Source organism: Macaca nemestrina, chromosome 3, assembly GCF_043159975.1.
Source record: "Macaca nemestrina isolate mMacNem1 chromosome 3, mMacNem.hap1, whole genome shotgun sequence".
Taxonomy (NCBI): domain Eukaryota; kingdom Metazoa; phylum Chordata; class Mammalia; order Primates; family Cercopithecidae; genus Macaca; species Macaca nemestrina.
Window position 1 is genome coordinate 114,932,258 of NC_092127.1, and position 27,273 is coordinate 114,959,530.

Consider the following 27,273-nt stretch of genomic DNA (forward strand, 5'->3'; position numbering starts at 1 on the left):
ATACACTGTAAGTAAAAACAGTGTGTTTTCTATGCAAACAATGGTTTAACACAAATTGGCTAGCCCTCCTCCATATTATCAAGCCTAAATGTCCACCTGTATAGACATTCAGGAACTTCCACCACACAGAGCTTAGAGGCTGCTCAGATATAGAAAATGAAAAGGAGACAGATAAGTCAGAAATTTTAACTGGGTTTACTGGGTGGATGTTATGATACTGTTGACCAAGAAAGGGAATATGAGAGATTATATTTGTGAAAGAAAAAGATGAATTTGGCCAGACACAGTGGCTCATGCCTGTAATCCCTGCACTTTGACAGGCTGAAGCAGGAGGACTGCTTGAGCCCCAGAGTTCAAGACTAGTCTGGGCAATATAGGGAGATTTTGAGTCTATTACTATTTTGTATAAAAAAACAACAATGAATTTTAGATGCTCAGATGACCTATATGAATTTGGGCAACTAGGGTTAAGAATGCGAGTCTGGAGCTTGGGAGGGAGGTAGGACTTGCCATGCAGGTCTGGCGTATCTGTGTAGAGCCGGTTGCTACACAGTGAGGTTCAAGGAGAAAGGAATCATAAAGAAAGACTAGGAATAAACAAACACCCTTGAGGAGTGCTGTCTTTAAGAGGGCAAGCAGAGGGGGGATATCAAGAAGGAAGATGAGAAAATATTGTGAAGCAGAGGATGAACAGAAGGACACAGCTCATGATGGCTAGAGTGTAGCAAGTCATGCCAAGGAAGGGCTAGGCAAGGATATGCCAGAGAATCTTTTTCTTTATAGAAATCATCAATTCTTTTCTTGAAAATTGATTTTTTAATTTACACTTCATTCTAAAAAGTGGTCCCACTTCTCTTTTAACATAACTTATTTAAAAACATTTATAATTACTCAGGATTTTCTCAATTTTGCAGTTTCATGATCAGCCTCCAAAAAGTTGTGCTAGTGTGTGTTCAGAATTCATTAAAATCTATCCAGCATTTCCACTTAAGTGCTTCAATATGTATGAAAAAATGTCACTTGAATTCTCTTTGATGATAAAGTTGAACATCCTTGTCTTTGTCATCCTAAAGCTGTTCTTTTCAGAGAGCCAAATCCCATCAGATTGCTCCACGTCTGTATTTGAGAAGGAAAGTTAGAATCATTTTGTCTAACTGCAACAGATTATCTTCTGAATATTTATCCCAATCTATTGATGAAGTGCTCCTGTGTTCTTAGTGAACTGGTTTCATTTGGGAGCTCTTGTAATAATGGTGCATGGTTCTTGGAATGATCTCAAAATATTCCCCTCTTTCTCTTTCACACTGAAGAGCAGGTTCATCCCCACAGGATGTTAACAAGTGTGTTTAGCTTATAACCCTTCTAGAATCATCCTCCTCAAGTGGGCCCACAAAACCCTCATTTGCATCAGTGTCCACCTGGTTGGAATTCATGTTGTCTCCTTCAGGATCTTGTTGTGAAGGTTTCAGTTTTCCCCTGCCATGATCATTAAAGGAATATTGTTTAGAGCTGTGAATATTTCCTTAATGAAAGTTTCTTATTTTAAAATGTCTGAGTCTCTTTCATGGAAGGCAGCCTTATCAGGATCTGAGGGAACTTCAGCAGAACATGGTGGTGTTTGTTGTAAAACATCCACATTAGAAAATTCTAAGTCTCTAAGTGAGCAATGCCATTCTGCTGCCTTGGATTGAAAAGCTGTGTCATAATTATAAGTAAACATGCCCGGAATCTTATCCCCTCAGGGACTATTCCCCAGTGACCTGGGCCAGGGTGATGGGCCCTCAGATCTGTCAGTGTCAGAGGCATTTTCCAGATGAGTCTTGTACACACCAGAGTCTGGAGTGGAAATGAGAGATTTTTCAAAGTGATCTTCCTGATTCTTGCATTTCCCTGCAATTGTTTGGAAGGTGACATTGTCCTCAAGACTGTCTATAGCCGTCACATTGTCCTTGCTTGCCCCTGAGCTCTCGTCCTGCAGGGGCTCCTCGTCAGGTGCTGCCTCTTCAGTCTTGCTCCTCGCACCTTCTGAACTTATGGAGCTCAGAGTGAACAGAGACCCCTCATCAGAGTCACAGTCACTCTCCAACTCACAGCAAGTGTCAGAAAGAGTGGATTTCTGCACTGGTTCCTTGTTAGCAGGAGTGATATCCAGGCCACCATCCCATCTTGGAGGAAAGACTGATGGATCCATGTCTCTTGGGTCACTGTGTGGAACCTCGCTGTAGTGGGCTGAAAGTGCTCCCTCAGCACTTGCCCCCGAGAGCCTTGGCTGCTGTATGCTCAGCAAGTCAATGGATGAACTCACTTGCCTTTCCTTAGAAAATTCCATCTGCAAGTCCCAAAGTGACTGTTCGGTGCCCCCTCTTTCCTTACTGTCTCCAATCCTCTGTGCTTCTGCATGTGTTAGCATTTTACAGAGGGAAGCTGTCATTTCTCCGGAGAGGGACGGGTCTAATTCATTGGAATCATAACAGCTTGAGCCAGAGACAGCGTGAGAGGAGCCAGAGACAGCATGAGACATGCCAGCTACAGAAGAGACGCCCACTGAATGTGCACTGAGAGACTCTTCCTGGGCCACAGTTTCATAAGTCCGTTCTCCAAGAACATCATTCCTATGGATGTGATCCTGTGTTGCTGACATTAGTTCATGGTTACCAGCATGTGGGTGTCTCTGGAGAATGGAATAGACTGCACTATCATTTCCACTTCCTGTCCCGGTGTTGTCCCCGCACTGTCCTGAGCTCTGCGGACTGCCAGGATCCTTCCTGCTGCTTCCCAGAGTTCTATCAGGAATTATGGTGGCATGTGAGTGTGGCTGTGTCGCCCAGAAAGGGGTCTGGTTCTTGTAGAGGCTTAGATGAGGAAATGCTTGGTGCAGATGGGACTCTGGGTGTGGTGTGTGCCCCACAGCTTGGATGTCATCGTAAAAGCCCTCGTTTGAACACGCGTTGTCCAGGCTAGGGCTTTTGTTCTGGCACTTTTGTTGCCACAGTCTGTCAATATAAGGCCTTGTGAAAGCCCCCAGACAGAAGGCGACAAGGAATGTGATGAACACTGACAGGCACACTGCCAGAGCCAGGTCCTGGGGAGCGTCCTCCTTTCTGCCGGCAGCCTGCACATCGCGGGTGCTTCTAACACTCCTTGGCAGCCATCTCTGCTTCTCCCTGAGACCAGAGCTGGTCCTTGCCTTCTTCCCCAGAGTGGAAACACCCATGTGCCTTCCTCCCTGGGGCCTCTCTGCTTTGCTCCTTATGAGGCTTTTCACGGGATGCAGATGAATGGGAGGAAGGCTGGTTTCCCTGGAAATCCTGCTCTGGGGAGTACCCCCATTGGCCTCCTCACTCCCTGAAAGTGGGATTAAAAAAATACACATTAAGCAAACATTGAAATAAGATTGCAGGGGCTTTTCTTCTTTCTTTTTTTCAGAATTGGGGTCTCTGTCACCCAGCATGGAGAGGGGTGGCACAATCATAACTCACTGAAGCCTCAGACTCCTGGGCTCAAGCGATCCTCCTACTTCAGCCCCCAGAGTAGCTGGGACTACAGGTGTGTGCCACCACGCCTGGGCTGCTTTTTTTTAATTTTCCATTTTACAGAGACAAGGGTTGTAACTACGTTGCCAAGGCTGGTCTCAAACTCTTGGCATCAAGCGATTCTTGTCCCTTGGCCTCCTGAACAGCTGGGACTACAGGTGTGAGCCACTGCCCCCAGCTCCAGATTCTAGGGGTTTCAGAAGCTTCTGTGAGTCCTCCTCAGTCCTTATCTAGCTACAAGTTAAAGTGTACATTACATCACGATCAGCAGTTTAAAAATATTATTCATTCATTCGTTTTTGTTTAATGCCAACAGCATGTTTATGGTTGTATGCATTTATACATGGCTATCAGGCTGAGGTCTGTTGCTGAGAGGTCCTGGAGGTTGTATGTACCTTAGGCTTCCTGCCTCACTGCTGCCTGTGGGAGGAAGAAGCCAGACTAGAGGGACAGCCACATGTACATGGCTTCTCCTTCCTCCATAATCTTACCTACTCCATGTACTAGTAAACAGCAAAAATATTCCGTTTTCTTTATTGGTTCCTGACATTTTGCTCTCTACCCTCAGAATGTCAGTTGTGGAGTGAAACAAATGTAGCTGATGACATTAAGACTTCTCTCTGATCTTCATGAACTTCCTCTAAACCTGGTAGGCATGGCCATGTTCCTACTGGAATGGCAGTCCTGAATAGAACAGAATCTATGACTCATTTTTTTTCATGGACTTTTTTTTTTCTATATATGAGGTTGAGATTTAGCCAAGGTAGTTAATGTAAAAAAAAGCTTCCCAGAATGTTCAACCCCAGTAACATATTCCAGCACTTTGGGAGAGGGGCAAGGAACAAATTAAAGGAAAATATGCTTTTGTAATATGTGTGTGTGTTTTGTGTATGTAGAGGATCACACCTTTAGAATGTTAGCAAACATCTAAAATAATTATATTTCTAATTTTAAAAGTTCTTTCTTTAATAGGTTATTTGTTAGGAATTTGGATAAAACTGTGACATTAAATTTTACTCAATTTTTAATTCTTGTCTAATGCCAACAGCCTGTCTAGGGTTCTTGAGAATAAAGTTTGGTGTGTCAGAACAAAACTCTCTTCTAGTGGAATTCCTCCTTTTGACCAAATCCAATTGATGCTGAGTGAGTTGAACTGTGTTTCTTTGACCACATGAAGAAAATAATTGATGAACTGAGGAAAACAGTTATTTGGCACCAGTGATTTTTCTATGACACAGACTGACTAATGCCAAGGATCAGCACTTTTGCTTTCAGGGGGACTGTCATTATTTCAAATGAGACTAAAATGTTTATGTGCATTTTTCAGTATAAACGGAGCCTTTCAGAGAGACGTTACTGACTTACCTATACACCTGTTGCAAATGACATTCCATGTTTTCCTCCAGGATTCAGAAATAAAATTTTGAAAGACTGTCACACTATCATCACACTGCCAGTGATTATCAGCCAAGTCAACCACTAGATGGGGAAATTCTAAAGCTATGATCATCATTGGTAGGATGGTGGACAGATCATTGTTGCTGAGGTCTATGACCTGTTTGAGAAGAAAGAAGTTTAGGATGGTCTGTGGATAAAGACATTTAGAGATAAAATAAATGAGTTACAGAAAAATACTGTTTATGTCTCTGTGGAGGCAATATGGATTTGACACTGGTTTACAAGTCACGGAATAGTGGGTTTTAAGTCTCTGTTCTACCCCTAAAAAGTTTACAAGTCTTGACAAATTGTTTACTTTCTATAAGCCTCCCTCCCAGGGTTGCTGGAAGCATTAAATGTATGTGAAAGCTTTAAGTATTATGCCTATATTTGATGCTTAATCATTTTCTCTTCCTTCTTTCCTGAGTGTAATTTGTATTGTTAAATAAAACCTAGATGCTCATGTTATCAAGGTCTAGAATTGGATACCAGGTCAAGAATTTCTAGAACTACACCAATCTTGAAAGCAGCAGAAAATACTGGATGATGAAAATGTAGAACACAGAACTGTGGTTGAACAGAAATCTTATTTATTTATTTTTTCTGGTAGAGATGAAATCTCACTATGTTGCTTAATTGGACTCAAATTCCTGGGCTCAAGTAATCCTCCCAAGGCCTTGGCCTCCCAAAATGCTGGAATTACAGGCATGCACCTGGCCTCAAAGAGAGGTCTTTTGAATCAAATATTATCTCAAGAGTAGTAATACATTTCTCTGCATCCGTGGCTATTCAGTACATGCAGTATGACTAATTTTTCTAGTCTGATCAGAAATCAAGGGGAAAGCGGAACACGAAGGATCCAGTGTCTCTAGAAACAGAAAGCAGGATCTGTAGACGTTGGACATGACAGGAGCATGACATAGCAGGGAAAGCACAGTTAGGAGGAGCTTTAGCTGCCATTTACAGAGCCCTGCTGGGTCCCAGATATGCCAGTAGGTACTTCACATACATGACCTCTGATCTTAACAATTTCTTCATTTTCACCTATTATACAGAGGAAGAAGCTAGGTTAAGTCACACAGTATATCCTACATAGACCCTAGCACCTAGTACACAGCAGGTACTGTGTAAACAACAGAAAGGAAGGAAGGAAGGAATGAAATGGTAGAGCTGAGATCTGATCTGGCTTCACAGTTGTGTGCCTTCCACTGCAGAACATACCCTCTTGGAGTCTGAGCCCCTGCAGCACTTGAGTGAAGGAAGGGCTGCGTTGAGGAGGCCTGGGGCAGAGGCACCAGAGTGGCTCATGAGGTTTGGGGAGACGCAGGTGGTTATTAGGAGAAGAGAAAATCATAAAAATGAAAATACAGTCCTTGCTTTCAAAAAAGAGGATGATGAATAAAAGCTAGAAAGGCTGACTGTTATCAAGGCCAATTGTTTTATAGACACCTGGGAAAAATCAGCACTTACGTTTTGGGTTATGTAAATTCCTAAAGAAGGGCTTATTCAAGCAAATAATCAAACAATGCCACAAACAAGACCATTACATACAGAATCACAATTTTTTTGTGAATTTGGGTAGTAAGCGTGAATTTTCCATTAATGAATAGCCAAGCAGTGTTGACTCTCAAAAGAAGGTTGCCAGAAATTGGAGGTAGGAGACTGTGGGATTGGAAAGAAAAAATATTTGGCTTTAGCCTCATCTTGGTGAGGATCAGTAGCTTTCTTATATATCGCTTGACAACAGATTGAAATATTCTGATGTTTTTCAGGTAATTATTTTCTTTTAAGTGCATGTCTGCATTTATTTTTTGTCCTAGCATCTTATTATATTACAAATAATGGAACCAAAAGCAAAACTGGAGGGAGGATAGAAAAATTAATAAAATGACTCAGGAGGAACAATTTCTGAGAGAAGAGTAAAACGGAATTGTACAATTTGGCTAAAGAAATACCCATCTACCAGCATTTGAAAGGGGTATACATTAAGGAAAGATTGGGAGAAACATATATAATATTGCTTCACAAATCACTGCATTTAAGAATGGGATAAGATTAGGAAAAGAAGTGCTAATTTGAAATGTCAGTGAAACTTATTTCATCCATCAAAGCATGGTGATGAATTTATGCTTGAAAAATCTATCTGGCTTCTGAAAAGATTTCCACATGGGAAATCACATAGAATAGTGCAAGTATTAAATTCATTGCCCAGAAGAAAACAACATCCATTTTGATATTCAGCATTTTTGGTACCAAATATGTTCATCATGTTCCAAAACCAGTTTTTAGAGATATTGCCAAACATGCAGAAGGGATATTAGAGGAGAAGAAATGGTATGATTCTAGGGCAGTTACAGTGCATTGAGAATTACAGCTGTATATAAAACATCCTCGAGGTTGATTTTTAGTCTGGCTGTGGCATCCATTACCTGTGAGCTGCAGAAGACTCATAGAGCACAATAAAATGCACAGGAAATACAACAGATGAAGGGCAAATTACATATACAAGGAGTATACAATATACTACCAATTAACTACCAAATTAGGTGGACCTTTCCATCTGTCCTCATGACTACTGTAGCAGACAGACTCTAGGATGGTCTCCAATGATCCTGCCTCCTTGGTGATCAGGCCCTTGAGTACTCTCCTCCCCTTGGGTGCAGGCAGGACCAGTGATTTGTTTCTAACGAACAGACTATGGAAAACAATGGAATGCCACTTCCATGATGACATTTATGAAGAATTATAACGTTCTTGCTAGCAGACTCTCTCCCTCACTGGCTCTGAAACAAGCTGCCACATTGTGAACCGCCCTATGGAGAGGCCCACATGGCATAGGACTGAAGGCAGGCTTTGTCCAACAGCCAGCAAGAAATTGAGCCCTTACTCCAGCAGCCCACAAGGAACTGAACCCTGCCGACGGCCACATGAACTTGGAAGAGAATCCTTTTCTAGCTGGGCTTTTCAGTTAGATGCTAGCCTTTGCCAGTGATTTGATTGCAGCCTCTTGAGAGACCCTTAAGTGGAGACCCCAGGCAAGCCATGCCTGGATTCCTGTCTCATAGAAATTGTGAGATAATCTATGTGTGTGGTTTTAAGTTCGTAAGTTTGTAGTAATGTATTATGCAGCAATAGATAACTAATACTTCTATCCATGTCCATCACCAATTTATTCATTCCTTTGTTTATTTGATAAGTATTTTAAAATATGTGTTAGGTACCAGGCATATGCTAAGCATGGGAAAAGAAAACAGATACGATGTATGTCCTCAAAGAGCTTACCATAGGGTAGAAGGGTGTGAGGGCACAGGCATTAACAACTAATCATACCTAAAACTAAGTAATTTCAGCTGGGACAAGTGCAATGAGAGGAAATGTATAGCATATTATAAGTGTTTAGGAAGGGGAATTAATTTAATCTGGAGGCCCAGGGAAGGCCTCCACGAGGAAATAATATTTTAGCAAAACTGACAGGATTAACAGAAGTTGGCTCCAGGCAAAGGACCAGCAAGTGGGGAGGAGTTGAAGTGAAAACAGAGGCAGGAGTGCAGACAGCCAGGGAAGAGGCTTGAAAGGAGACTGGAGAGGCAGTCAGGGGTCAGGTCCTTGCAGTGAAATCTTGGAAGGGTTTTAACCAAGAAGTGGCAGAATCAGATTTCTATGTTAAAAGAGCAGGAGACAGTGGCCATTTTAAAATTTCTATACACAGACTACATTTATAAAGTGCTTACTGTATTCTAAGCACTGCTCTAAGCACTGTATATGTATTAAAACAATTCTCACAAAACTCTGAGAGGAACTAAATTATCTTCATTTTTCAGAAGAGAAAAGTGAAACACAGAGAGATTTGATAACTTGCTTAAGATACTGTGGCTGGAAAGTGGCTGAGGTTAAGTTTAAGCGCAGGCAGCTGGCTCAAGGCCACACTCCCCATCACTGCTTCACTAGTCTCCCTTCTGCAGAAGAGGGATTCCAGAAGCCATTCTGGTTGGAAGTGGGGAGTTGGAGGCTTATCTTGCAGCTATGCCTGAATAGCACTTTGCAGAACACTGGGAAAACCTGTTTTCTATGTTGGCATTGCTTAATATGATAGCCACACCAATAGATGACTAACACACCTATCCATGTCCATCAGCCACTTATTCATTCCTTTGTTCATTTAACAAGTATTTAAACATATGTATCAGGTACCAGGCGTATGCTAAGCACTGGAAAACAAAACACATATCATATATGTACTCAAAGAGCTTAAACGTGGCTATCGAGCAATTAAAACAGGGGTGGTCCAAACTGGGATGTATGGTAAGTGCAAAATATCCACCAGGTTTTGAAGACTTACTATGAAAAGGGGATATGGGGGGGGTGCACCCAAGATGGCCGAATAGGAACAGCTCCAGCCTGCAGCTCCCAGTGTGAGTGACACAGAAGATGGGTGATTTCTGCATTTTCAACTGAAGTACCGGGTTCATCTCACTGGGGCATGTCAGATAGTTGGCACTGCTCTGCGGCTGCAGCCCGACCAGCGAGAGCTGAAGCAGTCGGCATCACCTCACCTGGGAAGTGCAAGGGGGAAGGGAATTCCTTTTCCTAGCCAAAGGAAATTGAGACACACAACACCTGGAAAATCGGGTAACTCCCACCCTAATACTGTGCTTTACCAAGGGTCTTAGCAAACGGCACACTAGGAGATTATATCCCACACCTGGCAGGGAGGGTCCCACGCCCACAGGGCCTCCCTCATTGCTAGCACAGCAGTCTGAGATCTAACTGCAAGGCGGCACCGAGGCTGGGGGAGGGGTGCCCACCATTGCTGAGGCTTAAGTAGGTAAACAAAGCCACTAGGAAGCTCGAATTGGGTGGAGCCCACCACAGCTCAAGAAGGCTGGCCTGCCTCTGTAGACTCCTCCTCTGGGGACAGGTCATAGCTAAACAAAAAGCAGCAGAAACCTCGGCAGAGGTAAATGCCCCTGTCTGACAGCTTTGAAGAGAGCAGTGGATCTCCCAGCATGGAGGTTGAGATCTGAGAATGGACAGACTGTCTGCTCAAGTGGGTCCCTGACCCCTGAGTAGCCTAACTGGGAGACATCCCCCACTAGGTGCAGACCAACACCTCACATCTCACACAGTGGGGTACACCCCTGAGACGAAGCTTCCAGAGCAAGAATCAGACAGCAACACTCACTATTCAGCAATATTCTATCTTCTGCAGCCTCTGCTGTTGCTACCCAGGCAAACAGGGTCTGGAGTGGACCTCAAGCAAACTCCAACAGACCTACAGCTGAGGGTCCTGATTGTCAGAAGTAAAACTAACAAACAGAAAGGACACCCACACCAAAACCCCATCAGTACGTCACCATCATCAAAGACCAAAGGCAGATAAAACCACAAAGATGGGGAAAAAGCAGTGCAGAAAAGCTGGAAATTCAAAAAATCAGAGTGCATCTCTGCCTCCAAAGGAATGCAGCTCATCGCCAGCAACAGAACAAAGCTGGATGGAGAATGACTTTGACAAGTTGAGAGAAGAAGGCTTCAGTCAATAAAACTTCTCAGAGCTAAAGGAGGAACTATGTAACCAGTGCAAAGAAACTAAAAACCTTGAAAAAAGATTTGACCAATGGCTAACTAGAATAACCAATGTAGAGAAGTCCTTAAAACAATTGATAGAGATGAAAAACATAACACGAGAACTATGTGACAAATACACAAGCTTCAGTAACCGACTCGATCAACTGGAAGAAAGAGTATCAGCGATTGAAGATCAAATGAAGGAAATGAAGTGAGAAGAGAAGTGTAGAGAAAAAAGAGTAAAAAGAAATGAACAAAGTCTCCAAAAAATATGGGATTATGTACAAAGACCAAATCTATGTCTGATTGGGGTGCCTGAAAGTGACGGGGACAATGGAACCAAGTTGGAAAACATTCTGCAGGATATCATCCAGGAGAACTTCCCCAACCTAGTAAGGCAGGCCAACATTCAAATCCAGGAAATACAGAGAATGCCACAAAGATACTCCTCGAGAAGAGCAACTCCAAGACACATAATTGTCAGATTCACCAAAGTTGAAATAAAGGAAAAAATCTTAAGGGCAGCCAGAGAGAAAGGTCGGGTTACCCTCAAAGGGAAGCCCATCAGACTGACAGCAGAACTCTCGGCAGAAACTCTCCAAGCCAGAAGAGAGTGGGGGCCAATATTCAACATTCTTAAAGAAAAGAATTTTCAACCCAGAATTTCATATCCAGCCAAACTAAGTTTCATAAGTGAAGGAGAAATAAAATCCTTTACAGACAAGCAAATGCTTAGAGATTTTGTCACCACCAGGCCGGCCCTACAAGAGATCCTGAAGGAAGCACTAAACATGGAAAGGAACAACACATACCAGCCATTGCAAAAACATGTCGAAATGTACAGTTCATTGATGCTAGGAAGAAACTGCATCAACGAGCGATTAAAGTAACCAGCTAATATCATAATGACAGGATCATGTTCACATATAACAATATTAATCTTAAATATAAATGGACTAAATGGTCCAATTAAAAGACACAGGCTGGCAAATTGGATAAAGAATCAAGACCCATCAGTTTGCTGTATTCAGGAGACCCATCTCACATGCAGAGACACACATAGACTCAAAATAAAGGGAGGGAGGAAGATCTACCAAGCAAATGGAGAATAAAAAAAAGCAGGGGTTGCAATCCTAGTCTCTGATAAAACAGACTTTAAACCATCAAAGATCAAAAGAGACAAAGAAGGCCATTACATAATGGTAAAGGGATTAATTCGTCAGGAAGAGCTACCTATCCTAAATATATATGCATACAATACAGGAGCACCCAGATTCATAAAGCAAGTCCTTAGAGACTTACAAAGAGACTTAGACTCCCATATAATAATAATGGGAGACTTTAACACCCCACTGTCAACATTAGAGAGGTCAATGAGACAGAAAGTCAACAAGGATATCCAGGAATTGAACTCAACTCTGCACCAAGTGGACCTAATAGACTACTACAGAACTCTCCACCCCAAATCAACAGAATATACATTCTTCTCAGCACCACATTGCATTTATTCCAAAATTGACCACAGTTGGAAGTAAAGCACTCCTCCGCAAATGTAAAGGAACAGAAATTATAACAAACTGTCTCTCAGACCACAGTGCAATCAAACTAGAACTCAGCGCTAAGAAACTCAATCAAAACTGCTCAACTACATGGAAACTGAATAACCTGTTCCTGAATGACTACTGGGTACATAATGAAATGAAGGCAGAAATAAAGATGTTCTTTGAAACCAATGAGAACAAAGATACAACATACCAGAATCTCTGGGACACATTTAAAGCAGTGTGTAGAGGGAAATTTATAGCACTAAATGCCCACAAGAGAAAGCTGGAAAGATCTAAAATTGACACCCTAACATCACAGTTAAAAGAACTAGAGAAGCAAGAACAAACACATTCAAAAGCTAGCAGAAGGCAAAAAATAACTAAGATCGCAGCAGAACTGAAGGAGATAGAGACACAAAAAACCCTCCAAAAAATCAATGAATCCAGGCACTGGTGTTTTGAAAAGATCAACAAAATTGATAGACCCCTAGCAAGACTAATAAAAAGAAAAGAGAGAAGAATCAAATAGACGCAATAAAAAATGATAAAGGGGGTATCGCCACTGACCCCACAGAAATACAAACTACCATCAGAGAATACTATAAACACCTCTACGCAAATAAACTAGAAAATCTAGAAGAAATGGATAATTTCCTGGACACTTACACTCTCCCAAGACTAAACCAGGAAGAAGTTGAATCCCTGAATGGACCTATAGCAGGCTCTGAAATTGAGGCAATAATTGATAGCCTACCAATGAAAAAAAATCCAGGACGAGACGGATTCACAGCTGAATTCCACCAGAGATACAAAGAGGAGTTGGTACCATTCCTTCTGAAACTATTCCAATCAATAGAAAAAGAGGGAATCCTCCCTAACTCATTTTACGAGGCTGACAGCATCCTGATACCAAAGCCTGACAGAAATACAGCAAAAAAAGAGAATTTTAGACCAATATCCCTGATGAACATCAATGCAAAAATCCTCATTAAAATACTGGCAAACCGAATCCAGCAGCACTTCAAAAAGCTTATCCACCACGATCAAGTGGGCTTCATCCCTGGGATGCAAGGCTGGGTCAATATATGCAAATCAGTAAATGTAATTCAGCATATAAACAGAACTAAAGAGAAAAACCACATGATTATCTCAATAGATGCAGAAAAGGCCTTTGACAAAATTCAACATCCCTTCATGCTAAAAATTCTCAATAAATTCGGTATTGATGGAACGTATCTCAAAATAATAAGAGCTATTTATGACAAACCCACAGCCAATATCATACTGAATGGGCAAAAACTGGAAGCATTCCCTTTGAAAACTGGCATAAGACAGGGATGCCCTCTCTCACCACTCCTATTCAACATAGTGTTGGAAGTTCTGGCTAGGGCAATCAGGCAAGAGAAAGAAATAAAGGGTATTCAGTTAGGAAAAGAGGAAGTCAAATTGTCCCTGTTTGCAGATGACATGATTGTATATTTAGAAAACCCCATTGTCTCAGCCCAAAATCTCCTTAAGCTGATAAGCAGCTTCAGCAAAGTCTAAGGATACACAATTAATGTGCAAAAATCACAAGCATTCTTATACACCAGTAACAGAGAAACAGAGAGCCAAATCATGAATGAACTCCCATTCACAATTGCTTCAAAGAGAATAAAATACCTAGGAATCCAACTTACAAGGGATGTAAAGGACCTCTTCAAGGAGAACTACAAACCACTGCTCACTGAAATAGAGGAGGACACAAACAAATGGAAGAACATACCGTGCTCTTAGATAGGAAGAATCAATATTGTGAAAATGGCCACACTGCCCAAGGTAATTTATAGATTCAATGCCATCCCCATTAAGCTACCAATGACTTTCTTCACAGAATTGGAAAAAACTGCTTTAAAGTTCATATGGAACCAAAAAAGAGCCCGCATTACCAAGACAATCCTAAGCCAAAAGAACAAAGCTGGAGGCATCATGCTACCTGACTTTAAACTGTACTACAAGTCTACGGTAACCAAAACAGCATGGTACTGGTACCAAAACAGAGATATAGATGAATGAAACAGAACAGAGCCCTCAGAAATAATACCACACATCTACAGCCATCCAATCTTTGACAAACCTGACAAAAACAAGAAAAGGGGAAAGGATTCCCTATTTAATAAATGGTGCTGGGTAAATTGGCTAGCCATAAGTAGTAAGCTGAAACTGGATCCTTTCCTTACTCCTTATACGAAAATTAATTCAAGATCTATTAGAGACCTAAAACCATAAAAACCCTAGAATAAAACCTAGGTAACACCATTCAGGACATAGGCATGGGCAAGGACTTCATGTCCAAAACACCAAAAGCAACGGCAACAAAAGTCAAAATTGACAAATGGGATCTAATTAAACTAAAGAGCTTCTGCACAGCAAAAGAAACTACCATCACAGTGAACAGGCAACCTACAGAATGGGAGAAAATTTTTGCAATCTACTCATCTGACAAAGGGCTAATACCCAGAACCTATGAAGAACTCAATCAAATTTACAAGAAAATAACAAACAACCCCATCAAAAAGTGGGCAAAGGACATGAATAGACACTTTTCAAAAGAAGACATTCATACAGCCAACAGACATGTGAAAAAATGCTCATCATCACTGGCCATCAGAGAAATGCAAATCAAAACCACAATGAGATATCATCTCACACCAGTTAGAATGGCAATCATTAAAAAATCAGGAAACAACAGGTGCTGGAGAGGATGTGGAGAAATAGGAACACTTTTACACTGTTGGTGGGACTGTAAACTGTTAAACCATTGTGGAAAACAGTATGGCGATTCCTCAAGGATCTAGAACTAGAAATACCATTTAACCCAGCCATCCCATTACTGGGGATATACCCAAAGGATTATAAGTCATGCTGCTATAAAGACACATGCACACATATGTTTATCGTGGCACTATTCACAATAACAAAGACTTGGAATCAACCCAAATGCCCATCAGTGACAGACTGGATTAAGAAAATGTGGCACATATACACCATGGAATACTATGCAGCCATAAAAAAGGATGAGTTCCTGTCCTTTGTAGGGACATGGATGCAGCTGGAAACCATTAGTCTCAGCAAACTATCACAAGAACAGAAAACCAAACACCGCATGTTCTCACTCATAGGTGGGAATTGAACCATGAGATCACTTGGACACAGGAAGGGGAACATCACACACCGGGTCCTATTGTGGAGAGGGGGGGAAGGGGGAGGGATAGCATTAAGAGATATACCTAATGTAAATGACGAATTAATGGATGCAGCACACCAACATGGTACATGTATACATATGTAACAAACGTGCACGTTGTGCACATGTACCGTAGAACTTAAAGTGTAATAAAAAAAGGGGGATATAAAATATTTCATTAATAATTTCTATATTGATGACATGTAAAATATAATATTCGGTAAATAACACCACTAAGATGAAATTCACTTGTGTATTTTAACTTTTGCAGTCTAGTTACTAACATTTAAAACATTTCACTCTAGCTACTAACATCTAACATTTAAAATTGCATGTGTGGCTCACATTCTATGTTTCTATTGAATGATGCTGGCCTATATAAAGAATGGGAGTTGTGGTGGAGGTTATGGAGATGGAGGACTAAAGACTCTTCCAAACCATCTCGTAGTGCTACACTGCAGGCCACTCCGGTGTTGCTAAAGGACCACTGAGAGGAGATTTTACAACATTCTCCCAAAGGGAAGGGTGTGGAGAAAAGTGCTTGGAGGAGAAGGGGCTGAAGCTGCCAGACCTAGAACAGGGCTTCAGGAGTTCCTTAACGCTTACAGCTATTGGCACCTTGGGAGATTAACTGCAATGCGCCAGAGACAGGAACTATGGGGCCAAAATGTGACATAAATCTCCCCAATATGGGTTTGGACATTTAGAACTACATGTGGCACATGTGTTATACAAGTAGGGAAATATTATCATTATCATTTTTATTGTTTTGTGTCCAATTTTGAAATGGAAGCAACAGGGTCACTGGGTTTCAGAGGCCCATCTAGTCCTGGGTCGTTGACATCTTAGCATCAGCCAGGTTGGTTTACAGGGGCCTCCCCAAGCGTTCCATATTGCATAAGACCCCTGAGACCTTTCACCAATCTTGTAGCTTAGGGAGACAGCCTTACTAATAACTAAGATTTAATTTCTTGCCAACTGGTAAGTGGAATGTAGGAGTTGGATATAATTTGACTTAGAAAAATAATGTGTCAATTCTTGCTGTTGAGTATTATGTTGGAGTAAAATTCATGTCCCTTATTGTGGCCTTTGATTTTTGAGGCAAGAAAGAGACTTGAGCTCTTTAAGGGATCTTAAAATAGACTAACAGTTTTTGATTAATAGCCAGTACTACTGGACATGAAGAAACTCTTCAACAGAAATATGCTTCTAATGTAATTGCCCATGTGTCTTCCTTATTCAAATATTATAAAAATGATTTTAGAACCTGTAATTTTTTGAGGTCCTTGAAGGCTTGTGGGTGAATTTTGAATATCTTGTTGCTCTTTAAATAGAGATTCTCCAGTTGCAGGCAGTTGTGAAAATCAGACCACCCTATTTGCAATATCCCATTGAATGACAGATCCAAACTTTGCAATGACTTCAGTTTCCACAGTCCTGTTAAAATGAAAAAGTAAGTTAAAATCTAAACTGGTGAAATTTACTGCAGCACTGTTTGTAATGTTGAAAAATTGGAGACAACATTAAGAGTTCTCAACTGAGGTATTGCTAAACAAAGTATAGTATATTAATACTATGAAATAATATGTAATCTCAAAGGATAATGAGACAGATCAACATGTAAACTGACTGAACAGGAAGAAAAAAGTTAAGTACAGAATAGTATAGAGTATAAGTCCAATGTCCTTGGGAAAAAGAGCCATATGCAAACACATACATAGATTTTGAGTGAGCAAGAAAAGGCCTGGCAGGAGATAAACTCAACTACTAGTAGTTACACTTAGGACTAGGATGATTGAGGGAAGTGAAGAGGGATAAGAAAAGAAACGTTGTTTTGAACACTTTTGAATTCTTTCTTTCAATGAGCATGTACTACTTTTAAAATAAGAGAATCACTTCTTCTCCAAGAAAACACCAAATGGCAGATGACGCCGGTGCAGCGGGGGGGTGGCCCGGAGGCCCTGGTGGCCCTGGGGTGGGGAAGGGCAGTGGCTTCCGCGGAGGTTTCGTCAGTGGCATCCGGGGCTGGGGTCCCGGCTGTGGACGGGGTCCGGGCCGAGGCCGCTGAGCTCGCAGAGGCAAGGCCAAGGATAAGGAGTGGATGCCCGTCACCAAGCTGGGCCGCTTGGTCAAGGACATGAAGATCAAGTCCCTGGAGGAGATCTACCTCTTCTCCCTGCCCATTAAGGAATCTGAGATCATTGACTTTTTCTTGGGGGCTTCTCTCAAAGATGAGGTTTTGAAGATTATGCCGGTGCAGAAGAAGACCCGTGCTGGCCAGCCCACCAGGTTCAAGGCCTTTGTTGCTCTCGGGGACTACAATGGCCACGTCGGCCTGGGTGTTAAGTGCTCTAAGGAGGTGGCCACCGCCATCCGTGGGGCCATGATCCTGGCCAAACTCTCCATTGTCCCCATGCACAGAGGCTACTGGGGGAACAAGATTGGCAAGCCCCACACCATCCCTTGCAAGGTGACAGACCGCTGTGGCTCTGTGCTGGTGCGCCTCATCCCTGCATCCAGGGGCACTGGCATCCTCTCAGTGCCTGTGCCCAAGAAGCTGCTCATGATGGCTGGTATAGATGACTGCTACACCTCAGCCCAGGGCTGCACTGCCACCCTGGGCAACTTCGCCAAGGCCATGTTTGATGCCATCTCTAAGACCTACAGCTACCTGACCCCTGACCTCTGGAAGGAGACTGTGTTTACCAAGTCTCCCTATCAGGAATTCACTGACCACCTTGTCAAGACCCACACCAGAGTCTCCGTGCAGCGGACCCAGGCTCCAGCTGTGGCTACAACATAGGGTTTTTTATACAAGAAAAATAAAGTGCATTAAGCCTGAAAAAAAAAATAAGAGAATCAGTTAAAAATATAACCTTGATTGAAAGATATGAAAAATATTTATTTGACTGAACTATATAGTAAAACTAAATAATCGTGCTAAACAATAGAGGAAAAAAGTTGTTTTGATGCTTTATTTACATGGATAAATTCTTCCAGTTTTAAGATTTTTCTTATTCTATTTTTTTCTGAGGCAGAGTGTCACTCTGTCACCCAGGCTGGAGTGCGGTGGCACAATCCCCACTCATTGCAACTTCCACCTTCCAGGTTCAAGTGAGTCTTCTGCCTCAGCCTCCCGAGTAACTGGGATTACAAGTACCTGCCACCATGCCAGGCTAATTTCTTTTTTTGTATTTTTGGTAGAGACGGGGTTTTACCATGTTTGTCAGGCTGGTCTTGAACTCCTGACCTCAAGTGATCCACCGCCTTGGCCTCCCAAAATACTGGGATTACAGGCATGAGCCACCACACCCAGCTGTCTTATGCTATTTTGTAGCCATGTCCTTTCTTGTAGCTACTTATTGTTGACATTATGACTATTTCCTAGGCATTCTTGTGTTTTCCAAAGGTAGTAAGTTATAGCTAGATTTTGTTTTCCAGCAAAATAATCAAATTGAATTTTGGTCTCTGCCTTTGTATTTCACTTGATTTCAGAGAGTAATCAGGAGGTCCATTTGGCACTGAAAATAAATAAAGGTTCAGAAGGAGGTGCTAGTCATAGCTGTCTTTCAAATTTCATTTCCCATATGGGTTTCAGAAGGAAATGTTTGCATTTTTACATTTCCTTCTGCTCTGTTCTTGCATGTAGCCTGTGTCTTTAATCAACAGAACAAGATCAGGTTGGTTCAATTACAGGAGGCTTTATTCCTTGCCTACTGTCTGCAAGCTACTTATTGTAAGATTGATTATACAGGGAGATGACTTAATTGAAATGGCTGCATCATCAAGATTGTCATACGTTCATTTAATTGTATACATGCTAAGCAAGAGATCATCAGGACAACGAATCGATCAAAACATTATGGGCAAGGCAGTCAGTGCTGAGGACAAGCATGGACAACATGGAATCTTTACTCTTAAAAGAGTTTAATCTGATCCAATGATAAGACATAAACTCAAGGTAAAGTTATTAGTTATACAGAGTAGTTCATCACATGGACCGTCCGACCATAAAATTTATTTTTATTTGTTTGTTTGCCTATCAGATGATCAAGTCCTCTCAGGGCAGAATTCACATCTTTGAACTTTTGCAATGCTTGGTGGAATATAGTATACATTCAATAGGCCAGAGGCCACCATGTCTGGCTTGCATAGAGATTTAAAAATCATTGTACTGACATTAAAAATTCAATAAAAATTTGCATTTCTGGCTTCTCTTAAGAAAACTGGAAGTTCTAATTGGCACAAGATGACATTTGGCTGGAGCTGAATGAAGGCTGCCTGCTGTCGACGAGGGTATGAGCTTATAGAAGATTATCATTTCTTTGTACTCATGTCTCTGTCAAAAACAAGAAAACAGACTGGGCACAGTGGATGATGCCTGTAATCCCAGCACTTCGGAGGCTGAGGCGGGTGAATCACTTGAGGTCAGGAGTTCAAGACCAGCCTGGGCAATGTGGTGAAACCCTGTCTCTACTAAAAATACAAAAATTAGCCAGTGTGGTAGTGTTTGAGTCTAGGAGGCAGAGGTTGCAGTGAGTCGAGATCCATACCACTGTACTCCAGCTAGGGCAACAGAGTGAGACTCCGTCTCAAAAACAAACAAACAAAAAACAACAACAACGACAATGACAAAAAAACAGGAAAACAAAGGATAGGCCAAGAAGACTTTTTTTTTTTTTTTTTTAAATGGGAGAGAAGTAAGACATATTCAGCTTATTCTGGTAAAAAATATTTCCATATTGGTTTGGAAATGACCATTGCCGAAGTCCCTGTGCACTACCCTGCTGCCCTGAGCACTTACTTCAGTCTATCTTCTCCTTGCCCCCGGTCCAGCTGCACCTGGCTCCAGCACTACAGCCAGGAGGCATCCAACTGTGGAGCCCAGGCTGAAGGCCAGTTGTTAAATATTTTGAACATAACCTCTGGAGAAAAATGTTTCTTTGTGCATAGAAGCATATTCCTACATCTTTTAATATGCAAGCATATGGGTCTGTCAGAAAAAAATGCAAAATAAGACACCAATATGAAAGAAGCTACAGCGTTCTTAACATTTTCATGATACCTGCCTGGCCTATATAGGGATGCAAACTCATGATTCCTAAAATATCTCAGTGCTTAATTGAATTGAGTAAGTGCCCTAGGAGCTCAGTGGAGGCAGTGATCATGCCTAGCTTTAAAGTGACGGAAGAAATTATTTTTAAACTCCTAATTGTGTACTCTTTATGCTCTAAACATTTCACAAACATCTCCTTTTAGCCTTCACAAAGCCTGAGGAGTTATCAATATTTTACAAACGAAAAAAAATTAGGTTCAGCAAAGTTAAGAACTTTCTCAACACCACCATGGTGGGTGGAGCTGGAATCAAAACCCAGATCTCTTAACCATTACCCTTAACCACGCCCATCTTTTATTAACTAAAAACAAACAAAAACAAACAACCCTCCCTCAAAGCCACAAAAGCGTGGTCTGGGTCATGGAGTACATAATGAAATTGCCAGATGTATTGGGGGTTGCTTAGTTAATCTGCTTGTGTCACGGAGTAATAGGGTGCTGGAGAGGAACTTAAGAGACTGAGGTTTATTCCACCTTTATTTGTGAGTTTTTGTTTGGTTTTGTTTTGAGACAGGATCTTGCTCTGTCACCAGGCTGAAGTGCCATGGCACAATCATAGCTTACTGTAACCTCGAGCTCCTGGGCTCAAGCGATTCTCTTGCCTCAGCCTTCAGAGTAGCTTGGACTACAGGTATATGCCACTATGTCTGGCTATTATTTTTTTCTTTTAATTTTTTGTAGAGATAGAATCTCACCATGTTACCCAGGCTGGTCTCAAACTTCTGGCCTCAAGCAATCCTCCCACTTTGGCCTCCTAAAGTGTTGGGATTACAGGTGTGAACCACTGCTCTCAGCCCTGTTTGTGACTTTTGATGTGAGCCAAAGAAAATTACTTAAGGCCTCCATGCTTATTACATTCCTTAAAAATGGTTTTTCATAGCTAGAATTGAGACATGTCTTTGATTACTATGATCTTCAAGCTTTTGGAGTTCAGTGGAAGCCAGGTCCATTAGTTTGGATGATTGTTCATCAAATATTCATTGTCCTGTGGGCCAAATACACTTCCCCATCCCACTGAGTTGAGTTTGGCCATGTAATTTGCTTTGGCCAAAGGAATGGCAGCAGAGGTGGTGTGAGCAAAGATCTGAAACACGCTTATGTGGCAGGGCTTGCTTTCTTGGTTTCTGCTAGTGTCATTAAAATAACATGGCCTGGTAGCCTGCGGGTCCAAATGAGGGCCTTGTGGAACAGACTGGGACCCATGTGTAACTTTCAAGATAATAGGGATGAGCCCTTGAGGGATAACAACTAACTAGGGTTAGAGCTCTTGACTGTCATTTTTTTTTAATGTATAGAATCGAAGTTGTTTAGTGAGATCTGGCGGGAGTTCTACTAGCCTCAGGTGACTATGTGTGAATTATGCTGGATTAAGTTCTGTTAAGTTCTGACACTATCTCGTGAATGGGCTGATGCTAGGATGAAGATGAAGACAGAATCTGTTTGATAGGCTAGAATCGAAGATGGCTTCCCAACTCTGGTCTGCAGAAAATTCAGGGCATGATACCTAGCTGGCCCTGACTAGTGGGGATGAGATGCTCTGATATCAAGTTTTCAGGAAAAGAGCTCCTGATTAAATAATTTGACCTGGGTGAATTCCAGCGATCCGCTGCAGACATTATTATAATCTCCACACAACAAAGTAAATTTCAGTTGGATTATAAGTATAATATGCCTGAAAAATCTTCTCTGACAATTTTGCCATCCATGGAGTTAAGGCACATATAAATAAAATATTGGTGTAGTTGCACACGGGGAAAGCTGTTTTTGAAGATTAAAAAAAAGAAATTATGAAGGAAAATATTAGTACATTTGATTGCCAAAAATTTAAATTGAGTGTATATCAGGAACACTATAAAAAGAATAAAGATAAGGATGAGAGTAGATTTCTTATTGGAAATAATGCAAATTCAAAATAATGGAGCAACATTTAAACAAACTGAAAATCTTTAAAAAGGTCAGCCTAGAATTCCTTATTGAGTAAAAATATACTTGAAAAACAAAGGCAAATAAAGACCTTTTCAATAAAGATTTGAAAGCATTCATCAGGAGAAGACCTAGACTAGAAAAAATGTTCAAGGAAGTCCTTTAGAAGAACAATGAAACCAGATAGAAGTCCGGATATAAGAAAGGAACAAAGAGCTCCAGAAATGTATGTACATTAATTTAAATATTTTTTCTTATATTTAAGTTTCTTTAAAAGCAACAGTGAGAAGCAAAGATAGTAAAAACATATTGTGGAAATTATAACATATATAGGGGTAAAATGTAGGACAATACTTGCACAAAGGACAGAAGAGGGGAAAAAATGGGAGAACGCCATTGTAAGGTTCTTATGTTATAGGCAAGTAGTATAATACCAAATAAAAATAGACTGTGATCTTAAGATATATATTGGAAACCCCAAAGCTAGAACTGTAGGATATCCATAGATTATTGGATATTCATAACACACTTCTAAATAACCCATGGTACAAAGAAAAATCAAAATAGAAATAAAGTATTTTGACTCAACTAAAAATGAAAACATCACATATCAAAATTTGTGGGATGTAGCTAAACCATTTTTAGAGGGAAATTACTAATTTATTATTAAATTGCACTAAATGCCTATTAAAGAAGAAATGCCTCAAGTCATTGACTTCAGCTTCTCCTTTAAGAAACTTGCAAGAATGAATGAAATTGAAAGTAAGCAGAAGAAAGGAAACAATAAAGACCAGAGAAGAAATAAAGTAGAAAATGTAAAAATAATAGAGAAAAATCAATAAAACCAAAAGCTGGTTCTTTAACAACAATAAAATTGATTTAAAAAGACTTCTAGTCAGGCTGATCAGAAAAGATAAGATATAAATTATCAGTATCAATAATAAGAGAGGTGGCATTACTACAGAGTCTATAGATATTAAAAGGATAATGAAACATTGTGAACAGCTTTATGCTAATAAACTACCAATACTCACTCAAAAAGCAATAATGTGAATACCCCTGCATCTATTAATGAAAGTAAACTTGTAATTAAATACCTTCCATGAAAAAAACTCCTGTTCAGATAGCTTCACTGGGGAATTCTATGACACATTTATGGAAGAAATAAAGCCAATTCTAAACAAACACTTCCAGAAGACGGAAGAGGAATAAATATCTCCCAACTCATTTTATGAGGCCCGCATTACTCTAATACCAAAACTAGACATCAACAATATAGCAAAAGAAAATAATAACCCAATATTCCTCATGAACACAGATGTAAAATTTCTTAAAATTTTAGCAAATTGAATCTAAAATATATAAAAAAAGATAATAAATCATGACAAAATAGAATTCATCCCAGGAATGCAAAGTTGATTTAATATTAGAAAACACAATTCTCCAAATTAACAGACTGAAAAAAACCCCATATGATCATCTCAATGGATCCAGAAAAGGTCCTGGGCAAACTGGGAATAGAGAGAATTTCATTAACCTGCATACAGCATTTATGAAATATCTAGCAGCTTTATTTTTATTAACTAAAAAGACAACCTAAGTGTCCATCAACAGATAAATGAATCCTCAAGATGGAATTCTACACAGCAATGAAAAGGAATGAACTTTTTCCCCACAGTTCACAGAAGTTTTTCTTTCTGTCTTATTTTTAAAAATAATGTCAACTTTTATTTGAGAGTACATGTGCAGGTTTGTTACATAGGTATATTGCCTGATGCTGCCAGGTAGTGAGCATAGTACTCAATAGGTAGATTTTCAGCTTTAGTCTCCCTCCTCCCACACTCCTCCTCCTTCTAGTGGTCCCCAGTGTCTATTGTTCCCATCTTTTTTTTTTTTTTTTTCTGTTGAGACGGAGTCTCGCTCTTTCGCCCAGGCTGGAGTGCAGTGGCGCGATCTCAGCTCACTGCAAGCTCCGCCTCCCGGGTTCACGCCATTCTCCTGCCTCAGCCTCCTGAGTAGCTGGGGCTACAGGCGCTGGACACTGTGCCCGGCTAATTTTTTGTATTTTTAGTAGAGACGGGGTTTCACCGTGGTCTCGATCTCCTGACCTTGTGATCCACCCGCCTCGGCCTCCCAAAGTGCTGGGATTACAGGCGTGAGCCAGTTTGAACCCAATATTTAGTTCCCATTTATAAGTGAGAATATATGGCACTTGGCTTTCTGTTCCTTCATTACTTTGCTTAGGATAATGGCCTGTAGCTACATCCATGTTGCTGCAAAGGACATGCTTTCCTTCTTCTTTAGAGTTCTGTAGGAGTCCATGATGTATATGTACCACATTTTCTTTATCCAATCCACTGTTGATGGGCACCTAGGTTGATTCCATGTAATTGCTATTGTGATTGGTGCTCTGATGAACATATGAGTACATGTGTCTTTTTTGTAGAATGATTTATTTTTCCTTTGCATATACACCCATTAAGGGGTGTGCTAGGTCAAACTGTAATTCTGTTTTTAGTAGGAATGAACTTTTAATATACACAATGACATGGATAAGTCTCAAGATAATTGTGCTGAAAAAATAAGTTAGACCAAAAATAAAAGCATATATTGTATAATGCCTTTTATATAAAATTATAGAAATGCAAGTGAATCTATAACGAAACAGAAAGATCAGTCGTTACCTGGGTTGGGGAGAAGGGATGGGTGGAAAAGATAGATTACAAAGGGAGATGAGGAAGCTTTTGGGGTAACAGTTCATTATCTTGACAGTGGTGATGGTTTCATGAGTCAATGTAGTTCAGAGAGTCAGAGGACAGATCAGAAAGTGCTCAGAAAAAGGAAGAGCAGGGGCTTCCAATATTATGCAGACCTATATTAATATCAACAGAGGCACCAAGACTGTTGGCAAATACTCTAAACATCTGAAGACAGAGAATGAGAATCCCCTTTAATTATCTATTGTGCCTGAAATCAAGGCAGTTACCATTATAGTAAAGACCAGGGCAAGAAATACAGAATTAAAGACTCAGGACAATCAAGTGGCACTAAAGAGGAACTAACACTTTTGAACACCTGTCGTGTGCCAGGCACTATGAGAGATGTTTTACATGTATCATCACTCTATGTGTTACAGTCTTGATATACACTGTCTCTAACCCTCACACCAACCCTATACATATAATTATTCCTAGTTAAAGATAAGGACCAGGAAGCTTTTTTAGGTTAAGTGACTTGTTTAAGGTCAATAAACAAGTAAATAGAGTAATATAAGATGTGTAAAAGAATTATAAGAGTAAATAGGCTGAGGATGGTGGTTGATGCCTGTAATCCCAGCACTTCGGGAGGCTGAGGCAGGTGGATCACTTGAGGTCAGGAGTTCAAAACCAGCCTGGCCAACATGGTGAAACTACATCTTTACTAAATATACAAAAAAAAAAAAAAAAAAGTTAGGTGTGGTGGCAGGCGCCCGTAATCCCAGCTACATGGAAAGCTAAGGCAGGAGAATCTCTTGAACCCAGGAGGCGGAAGTTGTAGTGAGCTGCAACCATGCCATTGCACTCCAGCCTGGGTGACAAGAGTGAGACTCCGTCTAAAAAAAGAAAAAAAAAAATTAGTAAATAAAAAGAATGGGAACTGAATATACCCAAGCATGTGGGGAGAGGGTGATTTTGATTTTGAATGCAGTTATTAGAGAATCCTCTTATTTAACTCCCCTCATAATATCAAGCAGAGATTGTCCAAGAGGAAGGTACATTTCTTCTGGAGATGAGAATAAAGACCAGGAAGTTCGGTTACTCCTCCTGGATGAAAACTTTTCCTTTACTTTCAATTTTAGATAATTAAGATTTTTTTTTTTTTTTTTAAGGGAACTGGTTTGGTCCTTCAGATAACCTGGTTTGTTTAGGGTCTCTCAAGATGGAGTCGGAAAATTTAAGAAAACTCTTTCATGGTACTTGATTGCACTTCTCAATGGGAAAATGTGTTCTTTTAATATTTTTGCTTGGTGAGCCAATGTTCAGAGGGTAGTCAAATGAGTGAAAGAGGCTGTATGGTGCATTCATGGCTGGGGCTTGAACATCAGGGGTAGATTTTATGTTTCAAGAGAGGAGAGTTGAATGCCGGGAGGAAAATATAGAGGTACTTTGTGGAAAGGGAATTATTTATTGAACTGCCTTCTAAAGATTACAAAGGCCACAGTAGGCAGGAATTTTATTAGCCTTTGCATTTAAGTGGCCAGAGGCAGTTTTATTATTTCCAAGAAATGATCTATCAGAAAAAAAAGGCCATAGAAAGGATACTCGGACATTACACTTAGTAAATACACCCTCTGTACTATGAACTTCTCAAGTGCTCTCCCAAGTATGATAACCTGATAACATAAAACAACAATATTCAGGGATTGTGGCTTTTAGTCCAAAGAGCAGTAAGAATTGGAATAGAGTCTAGAATGGTCCTGGGTAAGATATTTGATTCATTAGGTCAGATCTTACTGTGGTCAAATTATGTAGGTGAGCCAAAGGCCTTGCCTTCTTAGTTTAGTGTCTTACATACTTTTTGTTTCTTTAGAACCTGAATTAGTTGTCAGTACATTGCTTATTGATAATTCCATAATCCAGTAGCAATCAGGATGAAATCTTTAATTTTCTATGAATAAAGGAACATAATATACTTTACTTTTTAATAATACATTGTGTTTTTTTTTTTTTTTAATTCCACCAGTTTCAAATGTTAGGTACTATTTCATCTTATTTCTAACACATTTATCTCTTGGGTTCTGGAACTTAGTTGGTTAATGTGAGGCTGCTACATTTGGTCTATCAACCTAACTGGAATCCCAACAAAATGTTGTTCCTGCTACATTTCCAGTTACTCTGTGAGCACTCCAAAAATACCGCTTGATGAAGGTAAGACAGATTAACCAGAGACT

General features: G+C 40.5%; 1 protein-coding gene and 1 pseudogene across 1 annotated transcript in view; one reads left to right on the plus strand and one right to left on the minus strand.

The window, feature by feature from the left end:
* Nucleotides 1–513: 513 nt before the first annotated feature.
* The window catches only part of LOC105499581 (leucine rich repeat containing 66), a 32,628-nt gene continuing 5,868 nt past the window's right edge, over nucleotides 514–27,273 (minus strand). Inside the window, exons 2-4 of the mRNA XM_011772212.3 lie at nucleotides 16,573–16,742; nucleotides 4,899–5,088; nucleotides 514–3,345 (exon numbers count right to left, since the gene is read on the minus strand). Of these exons, the coding sequence (XP_011770514.2) occupies nucleotides 1,739–3,345; nucleotides 4,899–5,088; nucleotides 16,573–16,742 (1,967 nt within the window). The 3' untranslated portion in view covers nucleotides 514–1,738. The remainder of the gene's footprint in view (nucleotides 3,346–4,898; nucleotides 5,089–16,572; nucleotides 16,743–27,273) is intronic.
* Nucleotides 17,224–18,138, plus strand: LOC105499579 (small ribosomal subunit protein uS5 pseudogene; annotated as a pseudogene).